The sequence below is a fragment of the Oncorhynchus mykiss genome, chromosome 18 (assembly GCF_057628025.1).
Source record: "Oncorhynchus mykiss isolate SJ-2025 chromosome 18, ASM5762802v1, whole genome shotgun sequence".
In the NCBI taxonomy this organism is placed as follows: Eukaryota; Metazoa; Chordata; class Actinopteri; order Salmoniformes; family Salmonidae; genus Oncorhynchus; species Oncorhynchus mykiss.
This window is the reverse complement of record NC_143039.1, coordinates 13,409,119-13,433,458: the sequence shown is the minus strand read 5'-3', so window position 1 is coordinate 13,433,458 and position 24,340 is coordinate 13,409,119. Positions and strand designations below refer to the sequence as shown.

The 24,340-nt window shown below is 44.9% G+C and overlaps 2 protein-coding genes across 2 annotated transcripts in view; both read left to right on the top strand.

Annotated features, from left to right (window-relative positions):
• Positions 1-808: 808 nt before the first annotated feature.
• Positions 809-16,872, top strand: grk1a (G protein-coupled receptor kinase 1 a). Its single transcript, XM_090207136.1, has 7 exons — positions 809-1,973; positions 7,073-7,200; positions 7,319-7,476; positions 7,736-7,819; positions 9,359-9,483; positions 10,336-10,537; positions 15,527-16,872. The coding sequence occupies exons 1-7, from the start codon at positions 1,272-1,274 to the stop codon at positions 15,817-15,819; spliced, it is 1,692 nt and encodes a 563-aa protein (XP_090063262.1). The 5' UTR covers positions 809-1,271; the 3' UTR covers positions 15,820-16,872.
• Positions 16,873-20,371: 3,499 nt separating this feature from the next.
• tmem255b (transmembrane protein 255B) overlaps positions 20,372-24,340 on the top strand; it is a 29,916-nt gene continuing 25,947 nt past the window's right edge. Inside the window, exons 1-2 of the mRNA XM_090209466.1 lie at positions 20,372-20,435; positions 21,119-21,261. Of these exons, the coding sequence (XP_090065592.1) occupies positions 20,372-20,435; positions 21,119-21,261 (207 nt within the window). The remainder of the gene's footprint in view (positions 20,436-21,118; positions 21,262-24,340) is intronic.

Sequence of the window (24,340 nt, the reverse complement as noted above, 5' to 3'; positions counted from 1 at the left end):
TGCTCTGTAACTAAATGATATGTCCAGGGACCTTGGTGTGATACTCTACTGCTCTGTAACTAAATGATATGTCCAGGGAGCTGCCATGGAATTATGGGATGTCTTCTAAAATCATGATTTTGGAACATTTTCAACTGTGATAATGTTCTATATTAATTCTCTACCAATCCATAGACCCTCATCACCTACCATTCCATAGACCTGGATCACCTACCATTCCATAGACCTGGATCACCTACCACTCCATAGACCTGGATCACCTACCATTCCATAGACCCGGATCACCTACCACTCCATAGACCTGGATCACCTACCATTCCATAGACCTGGATCACCTACCATTCCATAGACCTGGATCACCTACCATTCCATAGACCTGGATCACCTACCACTCCATAGACCAGGATCACCTACCATTCCATAGACCTGGATCACCTACCATTCCATAGACCTGGATCACCTACCATTCCATAGACCTGGATCACCTACCATTCCATAGACCCGGATCACCTACCATTCCATAGACCCGGATCACCTACCATTCCATAGACCTGGATAAAATATAATTTTTATGAATGCTACCACTCTGACTCTTTTCTTATCTCTCTCTATCTTTCTTTATCTCTCTCTCTCTCTCTCTCTCTCGCTCGCTCTCTCTCTCCCCCTCTCTCTCCATCTCTCTCTCTCTCTCTCTCTCTCTCTCTCTCTCTCTCCATCCTATTGTCCTCCTCATGGTTTAACACAGTAGCAGTGGAAGGAAGGTATTATAGAGTTAGTGGATAAACTCTGAACACAAAGGTGTTGAGTCAGACAGATCTCTGTTATGTGTGTGTGTGTGTGTGTGTGCGTGGCAGGGGCTTAACCTCTCAGTCTCAGGTCTGCTCCGGTCCCAGTAAGGGGAATCAGTGCTCCCTGTGTGTCTCTTTCTTTCTCTCTCTCTCTGCATCCTGCGCTCCAGGGGTACAGAGAGAACAGACAGATCACCCCTCTGCTCTCTACTGAATCACTACAGTCTGGGGGAAACTCTAATCCTTTCATTTCCTGTGAACATTTTGGTCATCCGGCCATCTGTCCTTCTGTTTACTCCTGTCCTTCTCCCTCCTCCTTACCTCTCCCCCTCTTCTTCTCTCCGTGTCCACGACGAGACGAGTTGTCTGGGGATTTTCTCATTCTCACTCCTGATCTGTTTCCCAGAGGAGCTCGGCGCTTCTCTTCTGTTCCTCTCTCTCTTTATTTCTCTCTGTTTGTTTCTGCCTCCATCCTTCATCGCCATGGATATGGGCAGCTTGACAACGGTGGTGGCCAACTCGGCCTACATCTCGGCGCGCGGGAGCTTCGACGGCACAGCCAACCCGTCTGCCAACCGAGACAAGAAGTACCACGCCCGCCTGAAGCTGCCTCACATCACGGTGTGCGAGGGCCTCAGGGAGACTCTGGACCTGGGCTTCCAGACCGCCTGCGTGGAGCAGCCCATCGGCAAGCGTCTGTTCCAGGAGTTCCTGGAGGCCAACAACGAATACAAAGGCCCCTGCCGCCTGTGGAAGGACGTGGAGGAGTACAACCAGGCCGAGGACCAGGACCGCGTTAAGAAGGCCTCCAAGATGCTCTCTCGCTACATGGATCCCAGCGCCAAACACTTCTGCCCGTTCCTGCCGGAGAACGACATCACCAAGGTGAAGGAGAAGCATGCGGAGGCCGGAGACGATCTGTTCGTGGAGACTCTGACCAGCGTACTGGACTTCCTCAAGGAGGTCCCTTATACCTTCTACCTGGACAGCATGCACCTGAAGAGGTTCCTCCAATGGAAGTGGCTGGAGATGCAGCCCACGGGAGAGGACTGGTTCATGGACTTCCGTGTCCTTGGGAAGGGGGGCTTCGGGGAGGTACACGCCACCTCCATGAAGGCCACGGGGAAACTGTACGCCTGCAAGAAGCTCAACAAGAAGAGGCTGAAGAAGAGGAAAGGATATGAGGTGAGAGACAGAAGACCTGTATTACTACTATATAGAGTGGAATTTGTAGTTCACTTCTTAAAAATGGAGGACAAAATTGGTTGCCATTGGAATAGAGGAAGGAGTGCCTGATGGGTAGTGTAGTTCATGGAGGGAAATGGCTATGTGTCAGTGGATGGGTTGATACATTAGGTTAGGTGTTGGTTTCAGTACATGTGAGTTTCGTGTGAGAGCTCTGAGGAAGTCACTTTAAAGAGGGAAGAGATGAAGAGAGAGAGAGAAGGGGAGAGAGAGAGAGAGAGAGAGAGAAAGGGAAGAAGAGAGGGAGAGATGAAGAGAGAGAGAGAAGCGTGTGACGGACAAAACAGAGTTCACAGTTTAATTCATAAAGTTTGTGTTTTGGGGACGATGAACACCACTCGTAGGACAACTTATCCAGAGCATCTGTCCAGGATAAGCGATGCTTAGTGGAGGAGGGCCGATTACGGAACAGACTTACGTTAGTACGTAGGAGAACACACACACACACAGGCGTTAGTACATAGGACACACACACACAGGCGTTAGTACATAGGAGAACACACACACACACAGGCGTTAGTACATAGGAGAACACACACACAGGCGTTAGTACATAGGAGAACACACACACACACAGGCGTTAGTACATAGGAGAACACACACAGGCGTTAGTACGTAGGAGAACACACACACACACAGGCGTTAGTACGTAGGAGAACACACACACACACACACAGGCGTTAGTACATAGGACACACACACACACACACACACAGGCGTTAGTTAGTACATAGGACACACACACACACACACAGGCGTTAGTACATAGGACACACACACACACAGGCGTTAGTACATAGGACACACACACACACACACAGGCGTTAGTACATAGGACACACACACACACACACACAGGCGTTAGTACATAGGAGAACACACACACACACACACACACACACACACAGGCGTTAGTACATAGGACACACACACACAGGCGTTAGTACATAGGACACACACACAGGCGTTAGTACATAGGACACACACACACAGGCGTTAGTACATAGGACACACACACAGGCGTTAGTACATAGGACACACACACACACACACAGGCGTTAGTATATAGGACACACACACACACACACAGGCGTTAGTACATAGGACACACACACACACACACACAGGCGTTAGTACATAGGAGAACACACACACACACACACACACACACAGGCGTTAGTACATAGGACACACACACACAGGCGTTAGTACATAGGACACACACACAGGCGTTAGTACATAGGACACACACACACAGGCGTTAGTACATAGGACACACACACAGGCGTTAGTACATAGGACACACACACACACACAGGCGTTAGTACATAGGACACACACACACACACACACAGGCGTTAGTACATAGGAGAACACACACACACACACACACACACACACAGGTGTTAGTACATAGGACACACACACACAGGCGTTAGTACATAGGACACACACACAGGCGTTAGTACATAGGACACACACACACAGGCGTTAGTACATAGGACACACACACACACACACAGGCGTTAGTACATAGCCTTCAGCCTTGACCTTCAGCAGTGTCACAGCCCTTCAGATTATCACAGGGATTTCACACTACATAAGAACCTCATTCAGGACTATTACCCAACAACACTCCTTCCACATGTCTTCCTCACAAATAGCACCCCACTCCCTGTAAATCCCTATGGGCCAAGGTCAAAAGGAGGGCCCTTCATAGGGAATAGGGTGCCATTATAGGGAATAGGGTGCCATGTAGGATCATCCCTGTAGATTTGTTCTATGCCACAAATAGACTAGACAGAGGAGTGGTCTGGGCTGTGGTGAAACTGTGTGTGTGTGTGTACGTACGTACGTACGTACGTGTCTGTGCGCACGCGCGTGTGTGTGTGTGTGTGCGCGCGTGCGTGTGTGTGTGTGTGTATGCGTGTGTGTGTGTGTGTGCACGTGTGTGTGTGTACATGTGTTTGTGAGAGTGTGTGTGTGTGTGTGAGTGTGAGAGTGTGTGTGTGTGTGTGTGTGTGTGCGTGTGTATGCGTGTGTGTGTGTGTGTGTGTGAGAGTGTGTGTGTGTGTGAGAGTGTGTGAGTGTGAGAGTGTGTGTGTGTGTGTGTGTGTGAGTGTGTAGTATAGTGCAGTACTCTCCAGTGAGATGAATGTAAGTGTTGGACTGTAGTCCGTTCTGGGCAGTGAGGGGTAAGGGTCTGTCTGGAGTGGAACTGAACGAACAGGGAACATTGAGATATATTGGGCAGGGTCGTGGCAATGGAGAGAGTCGACATGAAATACAAGTGGTATTTCATTAAAATACCCCAGGGGTCCAGCTATTCCTCTAGACCACAGTGGCAGCTGGTTTACACACGGATGTCTACCAGGGAAACAAGGTGTGTGGACTCTGGACTGTCAAATCACTGGTTTACACACGGATGTCTACCAGGGAAACAAGGTGTGTGGACTCTGGACTGTCAAATCACTGGTTTACACACGTATGTCTACCAGGGAAACAAGGTGTGTGGACTCTGGACTGTCAAATCACTGGTTTACACACGGATGTCTACCAGGGAAACAAGGTGTGTGAACTCTGGACTGTCAAATCACTCGTGGATACGAAGTGACATTAATCCCTCCACGAAGTGCCGATGCAGGAAGCAGAGGAGCTGTGCAGTGTGTCTGTCCTCCATGAATAGGAGCTGTGCAGTGTGTCTGTCCTCCATGAATAGGAGCTGTGCAGTGTGTCTGTCCTCCATGAATAGTAGCTGTGCAGTGTGTCTGTCCTCCATGAATAGTAGCTGTGCAGTGTGTCTGTCCTCCATGAAGAGGAGCTGTGCAGTGTGTCTGTCCTCCATGATATAATCAGTGATAAGCCCCACAGCTGCAGCATTAGAATGATGATTGAGCTCCTTATTCAATACGTGTCAACTCTGCCATGTTTATAAATGGAGCAGATCCCTCCCTGCTCGGGGTATTGGGCGTGTGTGTATGGGCGTGTTATCACACGTGCTTACGTATAAGTGTGTGGTTGTCTTGTGTGATGTGAATGAACTGATGGACCTTGCAGCCTGTCCTGTGCTGACCTTAGACACAGGTTTTGGCACAAATGGCACCCTACTCCCTATATAATGACACCCTATTCCCTATATAATGATACCCTATTCCCTATATAATGACACCCTATTCCCTATATAATGGCACCCTATTCCCTATATAATGGCACCCTATTCCCTATATAATGGCCCCCTATTCCCTATATAATGGCCCCCTATTCCCTATATAATGGCACCCTATTCCCTATATAATGGCACACTATTCCCTATATAATGGCACCATATTCCCTATAATGGCACCCTATTCCCTATATAATGGCACCATATTCCCTATATAAAGGCACCCTATTCCCTATATAATGGCACCATATTTCCTATAATGGCACCCTATTCCCTATATAATGGCACCATATTCCCTATATAATGGCACCCTATTCCCTATATAATGACACCCTATTCCCTATATAATGGCACCCTATTCCCTATATAATGACACCCTATTCCCTATATAATGACACCCTATTCCCTATATAATGGCACCATATTCCCTATATAATGGCACCCTATTCCCTATATAATGGCACACTATTCCCTATATAATGGCACCCTATTCCCTATAATGGCACCCTATTCCCTATATAATGACACCCTATTCCCTATATAATGGCACCCTATTCCCTATATAATGGCACCATATTTCCTATAATGGCACCCTATTCCCTATATAATGGCACCCTATTCCCTATATAATGACACCCTATTCCCTATATAATGGCACCCTATTCCCTATATAATGACACCCTATTCCCTATATAATGGCACCCTATTCCCTATATAATGACACCCTATTCCCTATATAATGACACCCTATTCCCTATATAATGGCACCCTATTCCCTATATAATGGCACCCTATTCCCTATAATGGCACCCTATTCCCTATATAATGGCACCCTATTCCCTATATAATGGCACCCTATTCCCTATATAATGACACCCTATTCCCTATATAATGGCACCCTTTTCCCTATATAATGGCACCCTATTCCCTATATAATGACACCCTATTCCCTATAATGGCACCATATTCCCTATATAATGGCACCCTATTCCCTATATAATGACACCCTATTCCCTATAATGGCACCATATTCCCTATATAATGGCACCATATTCCCTATATAATGGCACCCTATTCCCTATATAATGACACCCTATTCCCTATAATGGCACCATATTCCCTATATAATGACACCCTATTCCCTATATAATCAAATCAAATCAAATTTATTTATATAGCCCTCCTTACATCAGCTGATATCTCAAAGTGCTGTACAGAAACCCAGCCTAAAACCCCAAACAGCAAGCAATGCAGGTGTAGAAGCACGGTGGCTAGGAAAAACTCCCTAGAAAGGCCAAAACCTAGGAAGAAACCTAGAGAGGAACCAGGCTATGTGGGGTGGCCAGTCCTCTTCTGGCTGTGCCAGGTGGAGATTATAACAGAACATGGCCAAGATGTTCAAATGTTCATAAATGACCAGCATGGTCCAATAATAATAAGGCAGAACAGTTGAAACTGGAGCAGCAGCACAGTCAGGTGGACTGGGGACAGCAAGGAGTCATCATGTCAGGTATTCCTGGGGCATGGTCCTAGGGCTCAGGTCCTCCGAGAGAGAGAAAGAAAGAGAGAATTAGAGAGAGCATATGTGGGATGGCCAGTCCTCTTCTGGCTGTGCCGGGTGGAGATTATAACAGAACATGGCCAAGATGTTCAAATGTTCATAAATGAATAATAAATCGAATAATAATAAGGCAGAACAGTTTAAACTGGAGCAGCAGCACGGTCAGGTGCTGATACAATCTTCGCACCCTATTCCCTATATAATGGCACCCTATTCCCTATATAGTGCAATACATTTGACCAGAGCATTATGAGCCCTGGTCAAATGTAGTGCACTATATAAGGAATAGGGTGCTTTTCCCCTCCGGTCCACTAGGGTGCGATGGTGGAGAAGAGAATTCTGGCACGTGTCCACAGCAGGTTCATCGTGTCACTGGCCTACGCCTTCCAGACCAAGACTGAGCTCTGTCTGGTCATGACCATCATGAATGGAGGAGACTTGAGGTAAGATAGCTTGCTCCTATTGGGTGGGTGTGGGGAGGGAGGGTTCTATTTATGTCTGACTATCTACAATTGTTTATTGTAAAGCATCTTGTAAAGCATCACTCTAATCTACGGTCAGGTATCATATCTACAATGTGGATGAGAACAACCCAGGGTTTGATGAGCAGAGGGCCTGTTTCTACACAGCTCAGATCATCCAGGGTATGGAGCACCTGCACCAGAAGAGAATCATCTACAGAGACCTCAAACCTGAGAACGTGTTGTTGGATAATGAAGGTAAACACACACACACACGCACGCACATACGCACACACACACACGCACGCACGCACGCACGCACGCAAACACACACACACACACACACACAGTACATAGTTCCCTACAATACACTTTCACAACTTAAGTCAATTTACTGTAAACACTAACACAGGACATGGGTCGACACTGACGTACTCTGGGCTGCTAACAATATGTCTGACGTTTGTTGGAGGTGTGTGTGACATTGTGGTCCTGATGTTTGCTCTCTCTGTCTCAGGTAACGTGCGTATCTCTGACCTTGGTCTGGCCGTGGAGCTGGCGGACAACCAGACCAATATCAAAGGCTACGCTGGGACTCCAGGTACACTACAACTTCCCTTAACCCACCTGTACAGTACAACTCACTGTACTGTCCCTGACAACTCACTGTGGTGTCCCTGACAACTCACTGTAGTGTCCCTGACAACTCACTGTGGTGTCCCTGACAACTCACTGTACTGTCCCTGACAACTCACTGTACTGTCCCTGACAACTCACTGTACTGTCCCTGACAACTCACTATACTGTCCCTGACAACTCACTGTAGTGTCCCTGACAACTCACTGTACTGTCCCTGACAACTCACTGTACTGTCCCTGACAACTCACTGTACTGTCCCTGACAACTCACTGTAGTGTCCCTGACAACTCACTGTAGTGTCCCTGACAACTCAATGTACTGTCCCTGACAACTCACTGTACTGTCCCTGACAACTCACTGTAGTGTCCCTGACAACTCACTGTAGTGTCCCTGACAACTCAATGTACTGTCCCTGACAACTCACTGTACTGTCCCTGACAACTCACTGTGGTGTCCCTGACAACTCACTGTACTGTCCCTGACAACTCACTGTAGTGTCCCTGACAACTCACTGTAGTGTCCCTGACAACTCAATGTACTGTCCCTGACAACTCACTGTGGTGTCCCTGACAACTCACTGTACTGTCCCTGACAACTCACTGTATTGTCCCTGATAACTCACTGTACTGTCCCTGACAACTCACTGTAGTGTCCCTGACAACTCACTGTATTGTCCCTGACAACTCACTGTACTGTCCCTGACAACTCACTGTAGTGTCCCTGACAACTCACTGTGGTGTCCCTGACAACTCACTGTAGTGTCCCTGACAACTCACTGTAGTGTCCCTGACAACTCACTGTACTGTCCCTGACAACTCACTGTACTGTCCCTGACATCTCACTGTAGTGTCCCTGACAACTCACTGTCCTGTCCCTGACAACTCACTGTACTGTCCCTGACAACTCACTGTACTGTCCCTGACAACTCCCTGTTCTGTCCCTGACAACTCACTGTTCTGTCCCTGACACACTGCTGTAACCACTTACTGTACCTGTCCCCTCCTCTCTCTTTGACCCCTGTCCTTACCTGTCCCCTCCCCTCTCTCTGACCCCTGTCCTTACCTGTCCCCTCCCCTCTCTAGCCCACCTGTCTTTACCTGTCCTCTCCCCTCTCTATCCCACCTGTCCTTACCTGTCCTCTCCCCTCTCTATCACACCTGTCTTTAGCTGTCCTCTCCCCTCTCTATCACACCTGTCTTTAGCTGTCCTCTCCCCTCTCTATCACACCTGTCTTTACCTGTCCTCTCCCCTCTCTATATTACCTGTCCTTACCTGTCCCCTCTCTATCACACCTGCACCTATATGTCCCCTCCCTTCTCTAGACACCTGTACTTAACTGTCCCCTCTCCTCTCTATCTCACCGGTCCTTACTTCCCTGGCATGTAATGTAGCATAAAGTGGGGGTCAATAGTAGATGCCTATATACTGTATATGGGGTATAGGGTGCCGTTTGAGACGTAGACAGAGGACACTACTGTTCCCTTTGACCTCTTCCCGGCAGGGTTCATGGCCCCAGAGCTGCTGAAAGGGGAGGAGTATGACTGGTCAGTGGACTACTTCACCCTTGGGGTCACGCTGTATGAGTTCATCGCTGCCAAGGGACCTTTCAGAACCCGGGGAGAGAAGGTGACTTCTACCTTCCTCTCTTCCATCTCTTCTTCTCCCTCCTGTCCTCTTCTACCTTCCTCTCTTCCATCTCTTCTTCTCCCTCCTGTCCTCTTCTCCCTTCCTCTCTTCCATCTCTTCTTCTCCCTCCTGTCCTCTTCTCCCTTCCTCTCTTCCATCTCTTCTTCTCCCTCCTGTCCTCTTCTACCTTCCTCTCTTCCATCTCTTCTTCTCCCTCCTGTCCTCTTCTACCTTCCTCTCTTCTTCTCCCTCCTGTCCTCTTCTCCCTTCCTTCTCCTTCTTATCCCTCTCTCTCTCTCTCTCTCTCTACTGTACATTCTCTCTCCTTCTGTCCCTCTCTCTCTTCTTCTCTCTCTCTCTCTCTCACTCTCTCTCTCTCTTCCGTACTATCCTCTCTCTACTGTACATTCTCTCTCTCTCTCTCCTTCTCTGTCCCTCTCTCTTCTCTCTCTGTCACTCTCCTTCTCTTTCTCTCTCTCTCCTTCTGTCTCTCTCCTCTGTGTGTCTCTCTCTCTCTCTCTCTCTCTCTCTCTTGCTTTCTTCAGTCACAGCTCACCTCTGTCTACCTCCATTCCAAATTCTCTCCTATTCCATATGGAGTGCACTACTTTAGACCAGAGCCCTATGGTCCCTGGTCAACAGAAGTGCACTAAACAGGGAATATTGTGCCATGTGTGACGCACACAGAGGCTTGACAGAGGTAACGCTAATGAATTATGTACTGGGTGGGGCTGGTCAGGTGTAACCTAACCTAGGGCTAACACATAGAGTTAGTTAGAGGGCACAAAGAGGTACATAGAGGTTTGGATATATGTGCCTTCTGTCCAACTCTATGGGCTGTCATCCATTCAGGTGGAGAACAAAGTAGTGAAGAAGAGGATTCTGAACGACCCCGTGGCCTATCCGGAGAAGTTCAGTGAGAAAGCCAAGTCCATCTGCGAGGCGCTGCTGTGCAAGACGGTGGACCAGAGGCTGGGCTTCAAGAACGGGTCCTGCGACGAGCTCCGAGCGCACCCCTTCTTCAGCGAACTCAACTGGATGAAGCTGAACGAAGGTGCGGCCTGCATCACTGGGGCTACGTCCAAAATGGCACCCTATAATCTGTTGGCCCTGGTCTAAAGTAGTCCACTATATAGGGCCCTGGTCTAAAGTAGTGCACTATATAGGGTCCTGGTCTAAAGTAGTGCACTATATAGGGCCCTGGTCTAAAGTAGTGTACTATATAGGGTCCTGGTCTAAAGTAGTGTACTATATAGGGCCCTGGTCTAAAGTAGTGTACTATATAGGGTCCTGGTCTAAAGTAGTGTACTATATAGGGCCCTGGTCTAAAGTAGTGTACTATATAGGGCCCTGGTCTAAAGTAGTGTACTATATAGGGCCCTGGTCTAAAGTAGTCCACTATATAGGGCCCTGGTCTAAAGTAGTGTACTATATAGGGCCCTGGTCTAAAGTAGTGTACTATATAGGGCCCTGGTCTAAAGTAGTGTACTATATAGGGCCCTGGTCTAAAGTAGTCCACTATATAGGGCCCTGGTCTAAAGTAGTGTACTATATAGGGCCCTGGTCTAAAGTAGTGTACTATATAGGGCCCTGGTCTAAAGTAGTCCACTATATAGGGCCCTGGTCTAAAGTAGTGTACTATATAGGGCCCTGGTCTAAAGTAGTGTACTATATAGGGCCCTGGTCTAAAGTAGTGTACTATATAGGGCCCTGGTCTAAAGTAGTGTACTATATAGGGCCCTGGTCTAAAGTAGTCCACTATATAGGGCCCTGGTCTAAAGTAGTGTACTATATAGGGCCCTGGTCTAAAGTAGTGTACTATATAGGGCCCTGGTCTAAAGTAGTCCACTATATAGGGAGTAGGGTGCCATTTGGAATGGAACCTGCTGCATCACCTTCTGCTCTTATGTGTCGTCATCGTCAGAAACGTGGAATCATCAACGATGTGATTAACAAAAAGAGATGAGACAGTCAGGAAGAGGAGCCACCAGTTCCTCTAAATGATAATACACACATTACCCAATGTACACGCATTACCCAATATACACACATTACCCAATATACACACATTACCCAATATACACACATTACCCAATATACACACATTACCCAATATACACACATTACCCAATATACACACATTACCCAAAATACACACATTACCCAATATACACACATTACCCAATATATACACATTACCCAAAATACACACATTACCCAATATACACGCATTACCCAATATATACACATTACCCAATATATACACATTACCCAAAATACACACATTACCCAATATATACACATTACCCAAAATACACACATTACCCAATATACACACATTACCCAATATATACACATTACCCAATATATACACATTACCCAATATATACACATTACCCAAAATACACACATTACCCAATATATACACATTACCCAAAATACACACATTACCCAATATACACACATTACCCAATATATACACATTACCCAATATATACACATTACCCAATATATACACATTACCCAATATACACACATTACCCAATATATACACATTACCCAATGTACACACATTACCCAATATATACACATTACCCAATATACACACATTACCCAATATATACACATTACCCAATGTACACACATTACCCAATATACACACATTACCCAATATATACACATTACCCAATATACACACATTACCCAATATATACACATTACCCAATATATACACATTACCCAATATATACACATTACCCAATATACACACATTACCCAATATATACACATTACCCAATGTACACACATTACCCAATATATACACATTACCCAATATATACACATTACCCAAAATACACACATTACCCAATATATACACATTACCCAATATATACACATTACCCAATATACACACATTACCCAATATACACACATTACCCAATATATACACATTACCCAATATACACACATTACCCAATATACACACATTACCCAATATACACACATTACCCAATATACACACATTACCCAATATACACACATTACCCAATATACACACATTACCCAATATACACACATTACCCAATATACACACATTACCCAATATACACACATTACCCAATATATACACATTACCCAATATACACACATTACCCAATATACACACATTACCCAATATATACACATTACCCAATATATACACATTACCCAATATACACACATTACCCAATATACACACATTACCCAATATATACACATTACCCAATATATACACATTACCCAATATATACACATTACCCAATATATACACATTACCCAATATATACACATTACCCAATATATACACATTACCCAATATATACACATTACCCAATATATACACATTACCCAATATATACACATTACCCAATATACACACATTACCCAATGTACACACATTACCCAATATATACACATTACCCAATATATACACATTACCCAATATATACACATTACCCAATATATACACATTACCCAATATATACACATTACCCAATATACACACATTACCCAATATACACACATTACCCAATATATACACATTACCCAATATACACACATTACCCAATATACACACATTACCCAATATACACACATTACCCAATATACACACATTACCCAATATACACACATTACCCAATATACACATTACCCAATATACACACATTACCCAAAATACACACATTACCCAATATATACACATTACCCAATATACACACATTACCCAAAATACACACATTACCCAATATATACACATTACCCAATATACACACATTACCCAATATACACACATTACCCAATATACATACATTACCCAATATACACACATTACCCAATATACATACATTACCCAATATACATACATTACCCAATATACACACATTACCCAATATACACACATTACCCAATATACACACATTACCCAATATACACACATTACCCAATATATACACATTACCCAATATACACACATTACCCAATATACACACATTACCCAATATACACACATTACCCAATATACACACATTACCCAATATACACATTACCCAATATACACACATTACCCAATATACACACATTACCCAATATACACACATTACCCAATATACACACATTACCCAATATACACATTACCCAATATACACACATTACCCAATATACACACATTACCCAATATACACACATTACCCAATATACACACATTACCCAATATACACACATTACCCAATATACACACATTACCCAATATACACATTACCCAATATACACACATTACCCAATATACACACATTACCCAATATACACACATTACCCAATATACACACATTACCCAATATATACACATTACCCAATATACACACATTACCCAATATACACACATTACCCAATATACACACATTACCCAATATACACACATTACCCAATATACACACATTACCCAATATACACACATTACCCAATATACACACATTACCCAATATACACACATTACCCAATATACATACATTACCCAATATACACACATTACCCAATATACATACATTACCCAATATACACATTACCCAATATACACACATTACCCAATATACACACATTACCCAATATACACACATTACCCAATATACACACATGACCCAATATACACACATGACCCAATATACACACATGACCCAATATACACACATGACCCAATATACACACATGACCCAATATACACACATTACCCAATATATACACATTACCCAATATATACACATTACCCAATATACACACATTACCCAATATACACACATTACCCAATATACACACATTACCCAATATACACACATTACCCAATATACACACATTACCCAATATACACACATTACCCAATATACACACATTACCCAATATACACATTACCCAATATACATACATTACCCAATATACACACATTACCCAATATACACACATTACCCAATATACACACATTACCCAATATACACACATTACCCAATATATACACATTACCCAATATACACACATTACCCAATATACACATTACCCAATATACACACATTACCCAATATACACACATTACCCAATATACACACATTACCCAATATACACACATTACCCAATATACACACATTACCCAATATACACACATTACCCAATATACACACATTACCCAATATACACACATTACCCAATATACACACATTACCCAATATACACACATGACCCAATATACACACATTACCCAATATACACACATGACCCAATATACACACATGACCCAATATACACACATTACCCAATATATACACATTACCCAATATATACACATTACCCAATATACACACATTACCCAATATACACACATTACCCAATATACACACATTACCCAATATACACACATTACCCAATATACACACATTACCCAATATACACACATTACCCAATATATACACATTACCCAATATACACACATTACCCAATATACACACATTACCCAATATACACATTACCCAATATACACATTACCCAATATACATACATTACCCAATATATACACATTACCCAATATACAAACATTACCCAATATACACACATTACCCAATATACACACATTACCCAATATACACACATTACCCAATATACACACATTACCCAATATACACACATTACCCAATATACACACATTACCCAATATACACACATTACCCAATATACACACATTACCCAATATACACACATTACCCAATATACACACATTACCCAAAATACACACATTACCCAATATACACACATTACCCAAAATACACACATTACCCAATATACACACATTACCCAAAATACACACATTACCCAATATATCCTTTGATTAAATCTTATTCAAACCCATTATAACCAATGCAGCTAAACTTCCTTTCAAACTGTAAATCAACACAACTGACATGTGGCCAGTTTCCCATGAACAGTCCCATGACTGTCTGGATGTGGTGTTGTGTTCCTCCGACAGGGATCCTGGTGCCTCCGTTTGTTCCCGACTCCAAGACGGTCTACGCCAAGGATCTGGACGCCGTCGGAGCTTTCTCAACAGTGAAGGGAGTCACCCTGGACGACCCCGACAAGGAGTTCTTTGACGAGTTCGCCTCGGGGAACATCCCCATTCCCTGGCAGGAGGAGATGATCGAGACGGGGATCTACGGGGAGCTGAACCTCTGGGGGGTCGGGGGGGCGCTGCCCAACGACCTGCGCAGGGAGAGCATCCTGGAACAGCCCCCGAAGTCCTCCACCTGCTGCCTGTCATAGATCAGAGGTCAAGGGGTAGGGAACATGGAACTCTTTGGTTGCGTTCCCCTGCTCAGACGTTGCATGCATCAGCCAATGGCTGCGTGCCACATCATCGACCGTGGCATCGACTGACAGATAGCTAACGTGGTTAGCTGATACTGTAAGTAAAATACCAATCCAGGCGTTGTCAGATCTGGCAGGCGTGAGCAACGCCTGAGCACGAGAACGCCCCCTTTATGAATATCATTACTAGGAAGGATATCATTGGCCGGCCGAGTGGAGGAAGTAGTCTCGGGCCAATGGCAGAGATGTGGTCACGAAGGAGGCGGGTGGATTTAATGGAATGGGATGGGTTGTAAAATGATGGAATGTTTATTTAGTTTATTATATATGATGTATTATTATGTTTATCAAAATGAACAAGTTAAAAGACGTTTTAGAGGGCCTCCCGGGTGGTTAAGGGCGCTGTACTGCAGCGCCAGCTGCGCCATCAGAGTCCCTGGGTTCGCGCCCAGGCTCTGTCGTAACCGGCCGCGACCGGGAGGTCCGTGGGGCGACGCACAATTGGCCTAGCGTCGTCCGGGTTAGGGAGGGCTTGGTCGGTAGGGGTGTCTCATCGCGCACCAGCGACTCCTGTGGCGGGCCGGGCGCAGTGCACGCTAACCAAGGTGGCCAGGTGCACGGTGTTACCTCCGACACATTGGTGCGGCTGGCTTCCGGGTTGGATGTGCGCTGTGTTAAGAAGCAGTGAGGCTTGGTTGGGTTGTGTATCGGAGGACGCATGACTTTCAACCTTCGTCTCTCCCGAGCCCGTACGGGAGTTGTAGCGATGAGACAAGATAGTAGCTACTACAACAATTGGATACCACGAAATTGGGGAGAAAAAGGGGTAAAAAAAAAATAAATAAAAAAAGACGTTTTAGATATAGAAGTAGAATCATTGTTTTCTCGCTACTACGGCAACGGTGAAATGCATCATTTATTGTACTTCATCAAACAGACAGAATAGTGTTTTAACAGCCAGCCACTAAATACAGTCACTGTAATGTTTTATTTATTATAACAGAAATATCATTGCTCTGTTTCTGTTTTACTTGTTTGTCTTTTGCTGTTTTTGGAATGTGATGTCATCAATGCAGTGTGTGTGTGTGTGTGTGTGTGTGTGTGTGTGTGTGTGTGTGTGTGTGTGTGTGTGTGTGTGTGTGTGTGTGTGTGTGTGTGTGTGTGTGTGTGTGTGTGTGTGTGTGTGTGTGTGTGTGTGTGTGTGTGTGTGTGTGTGTGTGTATATAAATGTAAATATATGTATTTAGATAGATAGGGGAGAACTCATCAACTGGTTTTATCTGATTGTCATGTGCAGTGACTGTAGCTCTCTCTGTCCCCTCTCTTCACACTCCATCACAAGTCTCTCAGATATACATCAGTTTAATGACAGATATAAATCCAACTAGCATCAATTATTTTATGTCTCCGTTCTACTGTATATTCTTATGCTCCACAAGGTCTTTTCAAATTACGGTCAGAGGCCTATGGGTCCTGGTCAAAAGTAGTGCACTATATAGGGAATAGGGTGCCATGGGCCCTGGTCAAAAGTAGTGCACTATATAGGGAATAGGGTGCCATGGGCCCTGGTCAAAAGTAGTGCACTATATAGGGAATAGGGTGCCACTTGGGATGCATATTCCAATATGGAGTTACAGCAATGTTGGTGTCTTGATAATAAATACTGATATGACATCATAAACCCTGTAAGGAGTCACTCATAATCACTCAATACAAATTCTAAGTTGTACATGTCACTTTTCATATGTGTGTGTGAATTATCAGTATTTATATGTGTGACATATCAGTATAGATATGCGTCACATATCAGTATAGATATGTGTGACATATCAGTATATATATGGGTGGCATATCAGTATATATATATATATATATGTGTGAATTATCAGTATTTATATGCTTGACATATCAGTATAGATATGCTTGACATATCAGTATAGATATGCGTGACATATCAGTATAGATATGCCTGACATATCAGTATAGATATGCGTGACTTATAAGTATAGATATGCGTGACATATCAGTATAGATATGCGTGACATATCAGTATAGATATGCGTGACATATCAGTATAGATATGCGTGACATATCAGTATAGATATGCGTGACAAAAACTGTGAGTAGGACATATTTTCAAATGTTCTTGTTGCACCACGGGGAATGAGTTGGTTAGGAGGGGTCTGCAGGGAGGAGGGGTTAGGAGGGGTCTGCAGGGAGGAGGGGTTAGGAGGGGTCTGCAGGGAGGAGGGGTTAGGAGGGGTCTGCAGGGAGGAGGGGTCTGCAGGGGGTGATTTTTTTCTTGCTTTTTCTATATTGTACAATATATTATATTTATTATTTATTATTATCTTTATTGTATAATATACTATATTGTTTAGGTTGCTTTCCCGAGTGCTAGCACTCTGATTCCCACACAGGAACCTCTTGTTAAGCAGGGTTTTATGAATTCCTGTGCATTTGTTTAAATACAAAATGATCTGTCTATATAGAACTTGAGAAACTGTAAATGGCTGTGTAATTATACCATAGAAATCATTGTGTTTATTCATTAAAATAAACATTTCGACAGAAAATAAATATGTAATGTAGGCCTATTGTGTTACTGCAATGAGTTGATGTCTGATTACCTACAGTATACTGGCATTTTCTGTCTATGTGAAACTGATGGATGGATGGATGGATGGGCTTATGGGTGGTAGATGGGTTTATGGGTAGTGGTTGGGTTTATGGGTGGTAGATGGGCTTATGGGTGGTGGTCGGGTTTATGGGTGGTGGATGGGTTTATGGGTGGTTGACGGGTTTATGGATGGTGGATGGGTTTATGGGTGGTAGATGGGCTTATGGGTGGTAAATGGGTTTATGGGTTTATGGGTGGTGGATGAATGGATGGGTGGTGGTGGTTGGGTTTATGGGTGGTGGTTGGGTTTATGGTTGGTGGATGGATGGATGGGTTTATGGGTGGTAGATGGGCTTATGGGTGGTCGATGGGTTTATGGGTGGTGGGTGGTTTTATAGGTGGTGGGTGGATGGTGGATGGGTTTATGGGTGGTGGATGGGTTTATGGGTAGTGGATGGGTGGTATATGGGTTTATGGGTGGTGGATGGGTTTATAGGTGGTGGGTGGGATTATGGGTGAAGGATGGGTTTATGGGTGGTGTAGGATGGATGGGTTTATGGGTGGTGTTTGGGTTTATGGGTGGTAGATGGGGTTCTATGGGTATTACACAACCCACATCGGTAGCCTTCACCAGGGGTTCTCAAACTTGTTGTGTCCGGGACCCCTTTTGTGAAAGCAAATTAATTACTTAAAAATCATACAATGTGATTTTCTGGATTTTTGTTTTAGATTCTGTCTCTCACAGTTAAAGTGTACCTTGATAAAAATTACAGACCTCTACATGCTTTGTAAGTAGGAAAACCTGCAAAATCGGCAGTGTCTCAAATACTTGTTCTCCCCACTGTATATATATGTAAAAAAAATATATATATATATATATATATTCTACATTTACATTTTAGTAATTTAGCAGACGCTGTTATCCAGGGCGACTTAAATGAGCAATTAGGGTTAAGTGCCTTGCTCAACGGCACATCGACAGATGGTTTACAGTTGGTCGGCTGATGAGACTTCAACAGCCTATTAGAGATGTCCATTTGACCCAGCTGGTATTTCCAGGCCTCCTTTGGTTAAAACAGTGGACCTACTTCACTGTCTCAGTGTCAGGGACAGGAACGGACCGTCCCCGACTGGACGAAGACTATCAACAAGATGTGTGACCTGTATAATAAATTGAAATGTTTCTGGATCTTTCTCATATGTGGATGGGACCTAATGATAGCCTAACGTCATCTTCGTGATTAAACACCAGACACTTTCAGTGTCACTGCCAAATAAATAATTAACCGGAATCTACCATATTCCACGAACGATTCAGCACTGATTAAATACATAAATTATGTACGGTACCTCTAAGCCATCGTCATCAACGGCTCTGGCGATTGTGAGAAAGAGGCAGGAATATTTCTTTGTCCTGTGGCTGCAGCGCATCTTTCGTAACAGGCCGTCGGTTGAAGAGGGTGTCCGGTTCTCGAAGTTGGCAGAGAGAGGATCTTCTAACTAACCCAACCGTCAGACGGTGTTGGGTGACAAAAACATTACTGAGAAAACTTGGGAGACTTATTTTATTACACGTGATTCGACACTTCTTCATTGGAGTTATTATTGATCTCCATCTGTCCGTCCCGCGCGACAGGTGATGTGACGGATTCCTAGTTTGGCGCGTAGAGGAGACCGTCACCTGGCAGGGCGCGCTGGGGAGGAAGGACGCTGTAAAACAGAGGCGGAGAGCATTGCCTCTTGCAGGATACTGTAGAGACGAAGAGGAGTGTATCGTCCATTCGCCTGTGGATTTATGCTGTTTTTAGGCTACCCCATAACCAACTTTGGGATAGGCTACTAGGCCGTTTGTTATTCTAGTACCCTGAAGACTTTAATTACGGCAGAATGCAGCAGCCAACGGCACAACAACCACCACCACAAACAACAACAGATGTCCTGGACCCCACAGGTAAAGTCATGATTCAATTACCCAATGTTTCTGACCACCGCATCTGCCTTATCTCATGTAAATAATGAATTTATCCAGTAATGCTGACACCCACAGCTTATAGCCTCCAATAGATGATGAAGTATTTAACTTGCTCTGCATCATCAGCAGAAGGTTTACAGCATGGAGAATTGCACACAGTGTGAAATGGAAAGTGCAGATAGAGGTTCTGTCTGTCTGGATGTCTGTCTGTCTGGATGTGTTGTGTTGTGTTGTTGTTGCTGTCCTGAGTCAAACCTAGTTAGGTTTGTTTGAGCCTTTCTGTCTCTAATGTATGACTCTATGTGGACAAGAAGGATGAGGGTCTATTGACAAATTCAGTGTGTGTTTGTCTACATCATAAGCATGGAGTTGATTATGGCATTTCTCATAATCTCCTTTTCTCCTCTCTCTGTCTCTCTGTCTCTGTCTCTCTGTCTCTGTCTCTATCTCTCTCTCTCTCTCTCTCGCTGTCTCTGTCTCTGTCTCTCTCTCTCTCTCTCACACGCTCTGTCTCTCTCTCTGTCTGTCTCTGTCTCTCTGTCTCTCTCTCTCTCCCTCGCTCTCTGTCTCTCTCGCGGTTCATCTCCCTATCTCTCACTCTGTGTCTCTCTGTCTCTGTCTCTCTGTCTCTCTGTCTCTCTCTGTCTCTCCCCTCCCTCCAGCTCAGTATAGGAAGCGTCGGAGGACAGCGTTATGGGTGACCATCTCCCTGTTGTCTCTGTCTGTGGTGGTTCTGGTGGTGGGACTGGTCTCTGCCACCCGTACCGGGAACGTGGCTGTCGCTGGATACTACCCTGGCATCACCGTGAGTCACTGGCAGCATCCAAAACGGCACCCTATTTCCTATGCAGGGCCCACTCTGGTCAAAATATGTGCACAGTTATCACCATAACAACAGACTGAACTATCTCCTCTAGCACCACAGTTATCACCATAACAACTGACTGAGCTCTCCATCTAGCACAACAGTTATCACCATAACAACTGACTGAGCTCTCTCATCTAGCACAACAGTTATCACCATAACAACTGACTGAGCTCTCTCATCTAGCACAACAGTTATCACCATAACAACAGACTGAGCTCTCTTATCTAGCACAACAGTTATCACCATAACAACTGACTGAGCTCTCTCATCTAGCACAACAGTTATCACCATAACAACTGACTGAACTCTCCTCTAGCACCACAGTTATCACCATAGCAACAGACTGAACTCTCTCCTCTAGCACCACAGTTATCACCATAACAGCAGACTGAACTCTCTCCTCTAGCACCACAGTTATCACCATAACAACTGACTGAACTCTCTCCTCTAGCACCACAGTTATCACCATAACAACTGACTGAACGCTCTCCTCTAGCACCACAGTTATCACCATAACAACTGACTGAACTCTCTCCTCTAGCACAACAGTTATCACCATAACAACTGACTGAACTCTCTCCTCTAGCACCACAGTTATCACCATAGCAACAGACTGAACTCTCTCCTCTAGCACCACAGTTATCACCATAACAACTGACTGAACTCTCTCCTCTAGCACCACAGTTATCACCATAACAGCAGACTGAACTCTCTCCTCTAGCACAACAGTTATCACCATAACAGCAGACTGAACTCTCTCCTCTAGCACCACAGTTATCACCATAACAACTGACTGAACTCTCTCCTCTAGCACCACAGTTATCACCATAACAACAGACTGAACTCTCTCCTCTAGCACCACAGTTATCACCATAACAGCAGACTGAACTCTCTCCTCTAGCACAACAGTTATCACAACAACAGACTGAACTCTCTCCTCTAGCACAACAGTTATCACCATAACAGCAGACTGAACTCTCTCCTCTAGCACCACAGTTATCACCATAACAACTGACTGAACTCTCTCCTCTAGCACCACAGTTATCACCATAACAACAGACTGAACTCTCTCCTCTAGCACCACAGTTATCACCATAACAGCAGACTGAACTCTCTCCTCTAGCACCACAGTTATCACCATAACAACTGACTGAACTCTCTTATCTAGCACAACAGTTATCACCATAACAACTGTCTGAACTCTCCTCTAGCACCACAGTTATCACAATAACAACTGACTGAACTCTCCTCTAGCACAACAGTTATCACCATAACATCTGACTGAACTCTCCTCTAGCACCACAGTTATCACCATAACAACAGACTGAACTATCTCCTCTAGCATCACAGTTATCACCATAATGTAACGGTTTTCTGTATGAGAAGGAGAGTCGGACCAAAATGCAGCGTGTAGATTGCGATTCATGTTTAATGAAAAACCACACTAAACACAAACACTACAAAAACAATAAACGTAACGAAAACCTAAACAGCCTATCTGGTGAAAACACATAGACAGGAACAATCACCCACACCCAAACAGTGAAACCCAGGCTACCTAAATATGGTTCCCAATCAGAGACAATGACTAACACCTGCCTCTGATTGAGAACCATATCAGGCCAGACATAGAAATAGACAAACAAGACATCCAACATAGAATGCCCACCCAGATCACACCCTGACCAATCAAAACATAGAAAATACAAAGTAAACTATGGTCAGGGCGTGACAGTACCCCCCCCCCAAGGTGCGGACTCCGGCCGCAAAACCTGAACCTATAGGGGAGGGTCTGGGTGGGCATCTGTCCGCGGTGGCGGCTCTGGCGCTGGACGTGGACCCCACTCCATGACAGTTTTAATCCCCCTCCTAAACGTCCCTAAATAGGTTACCCACCACAATGATAACATGGGACAGAGGGACAGCTCGGGACAGAGGTAACTCGGGACAGATGGGTAGCTCAGCCCTGAGAGGAAGCTCAGCACTGAGAAGAAGCTCAGCACTGAGAAGAAGCTCAGGCAGGTGGTTAGATCCGGCAGATCCTGGCTGGCTGGCGGATCCGGAAGATCCTGGCTGACTGGCGGATCTGGGAGAATCTGGACGACTGGCAAATCTGGGAGAATCTGGACGACTGGCAGATCTGGGAGAATCTGGCCGACTGGCAGATCTGGAAGAGTCTGGTCGACTGGCAGATCTGGAAGAGTCTGGTCGACTGGCAGATCTGGAAGAGTCTGGACGACTGGCAGATCTGGAAGAGTCTGGACGACTGGCAGATCTGGAAGAGTCTGGACGACTGGCAGATCTGGAAGAGTCTGGACGACTGGCAGATCTGGAAGAGTCTGGACGACTGGCAGATCTGGAAGAGTCTGGACGACTGGCAGATCTGGAAGAGTCTGGACGACGGGCAGATCTGGAAGAGTCTGGACGACGGGCAGATCTGGAAGAGTCTGGTCGACTGGCAGATCTGGAAGAGTCTGGTCGACTGGCAGATCTGGAAGAGTCTGGACGACTGGCAGATCTGGAAGAGTCTGGACGACTGGCAGATCTGGAAGAGTCTGGACGACTGGCAGATCTGGAAGAGTCTGGACGACTGGCAGATCTGGAAGAGACTGGTCGACACAGACTGGCTGCTCTGGCTGCTCCATGCTGACTGACAGCTCTGGCTGCTCCATGCTGGCAGACTGCTCTGGCTGCTCCATGATGACTGGTAGCTCTGGCTGCTCCATGCTGACTGGCTGCTCCATACTGACTGGCAGCTCTGGCTGCTCCATGCTGACTGGCTGCTCCATGCTGACTGGCAGCTCTGGCCGCTCCATGCTGACTGGTTGCTCTGGCTGCTCCATGCTGACTGGCTGCTCCATGCTGACTGGCTGCTCCATGCTGACTGGCGGCCCTGGCTGCTCCATGCTGACTGGCGGCCCTGGCTGCTCCATGCTGACTGGCGGCCCTGGCTGCTCCATGCTGACTGGCGGCCCTGGCTGCTCCATGCTAACTGGCAGCTCTGGCGGCTCCTTGC

What these genes read in the sequence shown, in the direction of transcription:
- grk1a (XM_090207136.1), top strand. Translation starts at nt 1,272, where the DNA reads ATGGATATGGGCAGCTTGACAACGGTGGTGGCCAACTCGGCCTACATC. An exon ending in AGAAGAGGAAAGGATATGAG is followed by an intron (nt 1,974 to 7,072) that starts GTGAGAGACAGA and finishes CCGGTCCACTAG; the next exon opens with GGTGCGATGGTGGAGAAGAG. An exon ending in AGGCTACGCTGGGACTCCAG is followed by an intron (nt 7,820 to 9,358) that starts GTACACTACAAC and finishes TCTTCCCGGCAG; the next exon opens with GGTTCATGGCCCCAGAGCTG.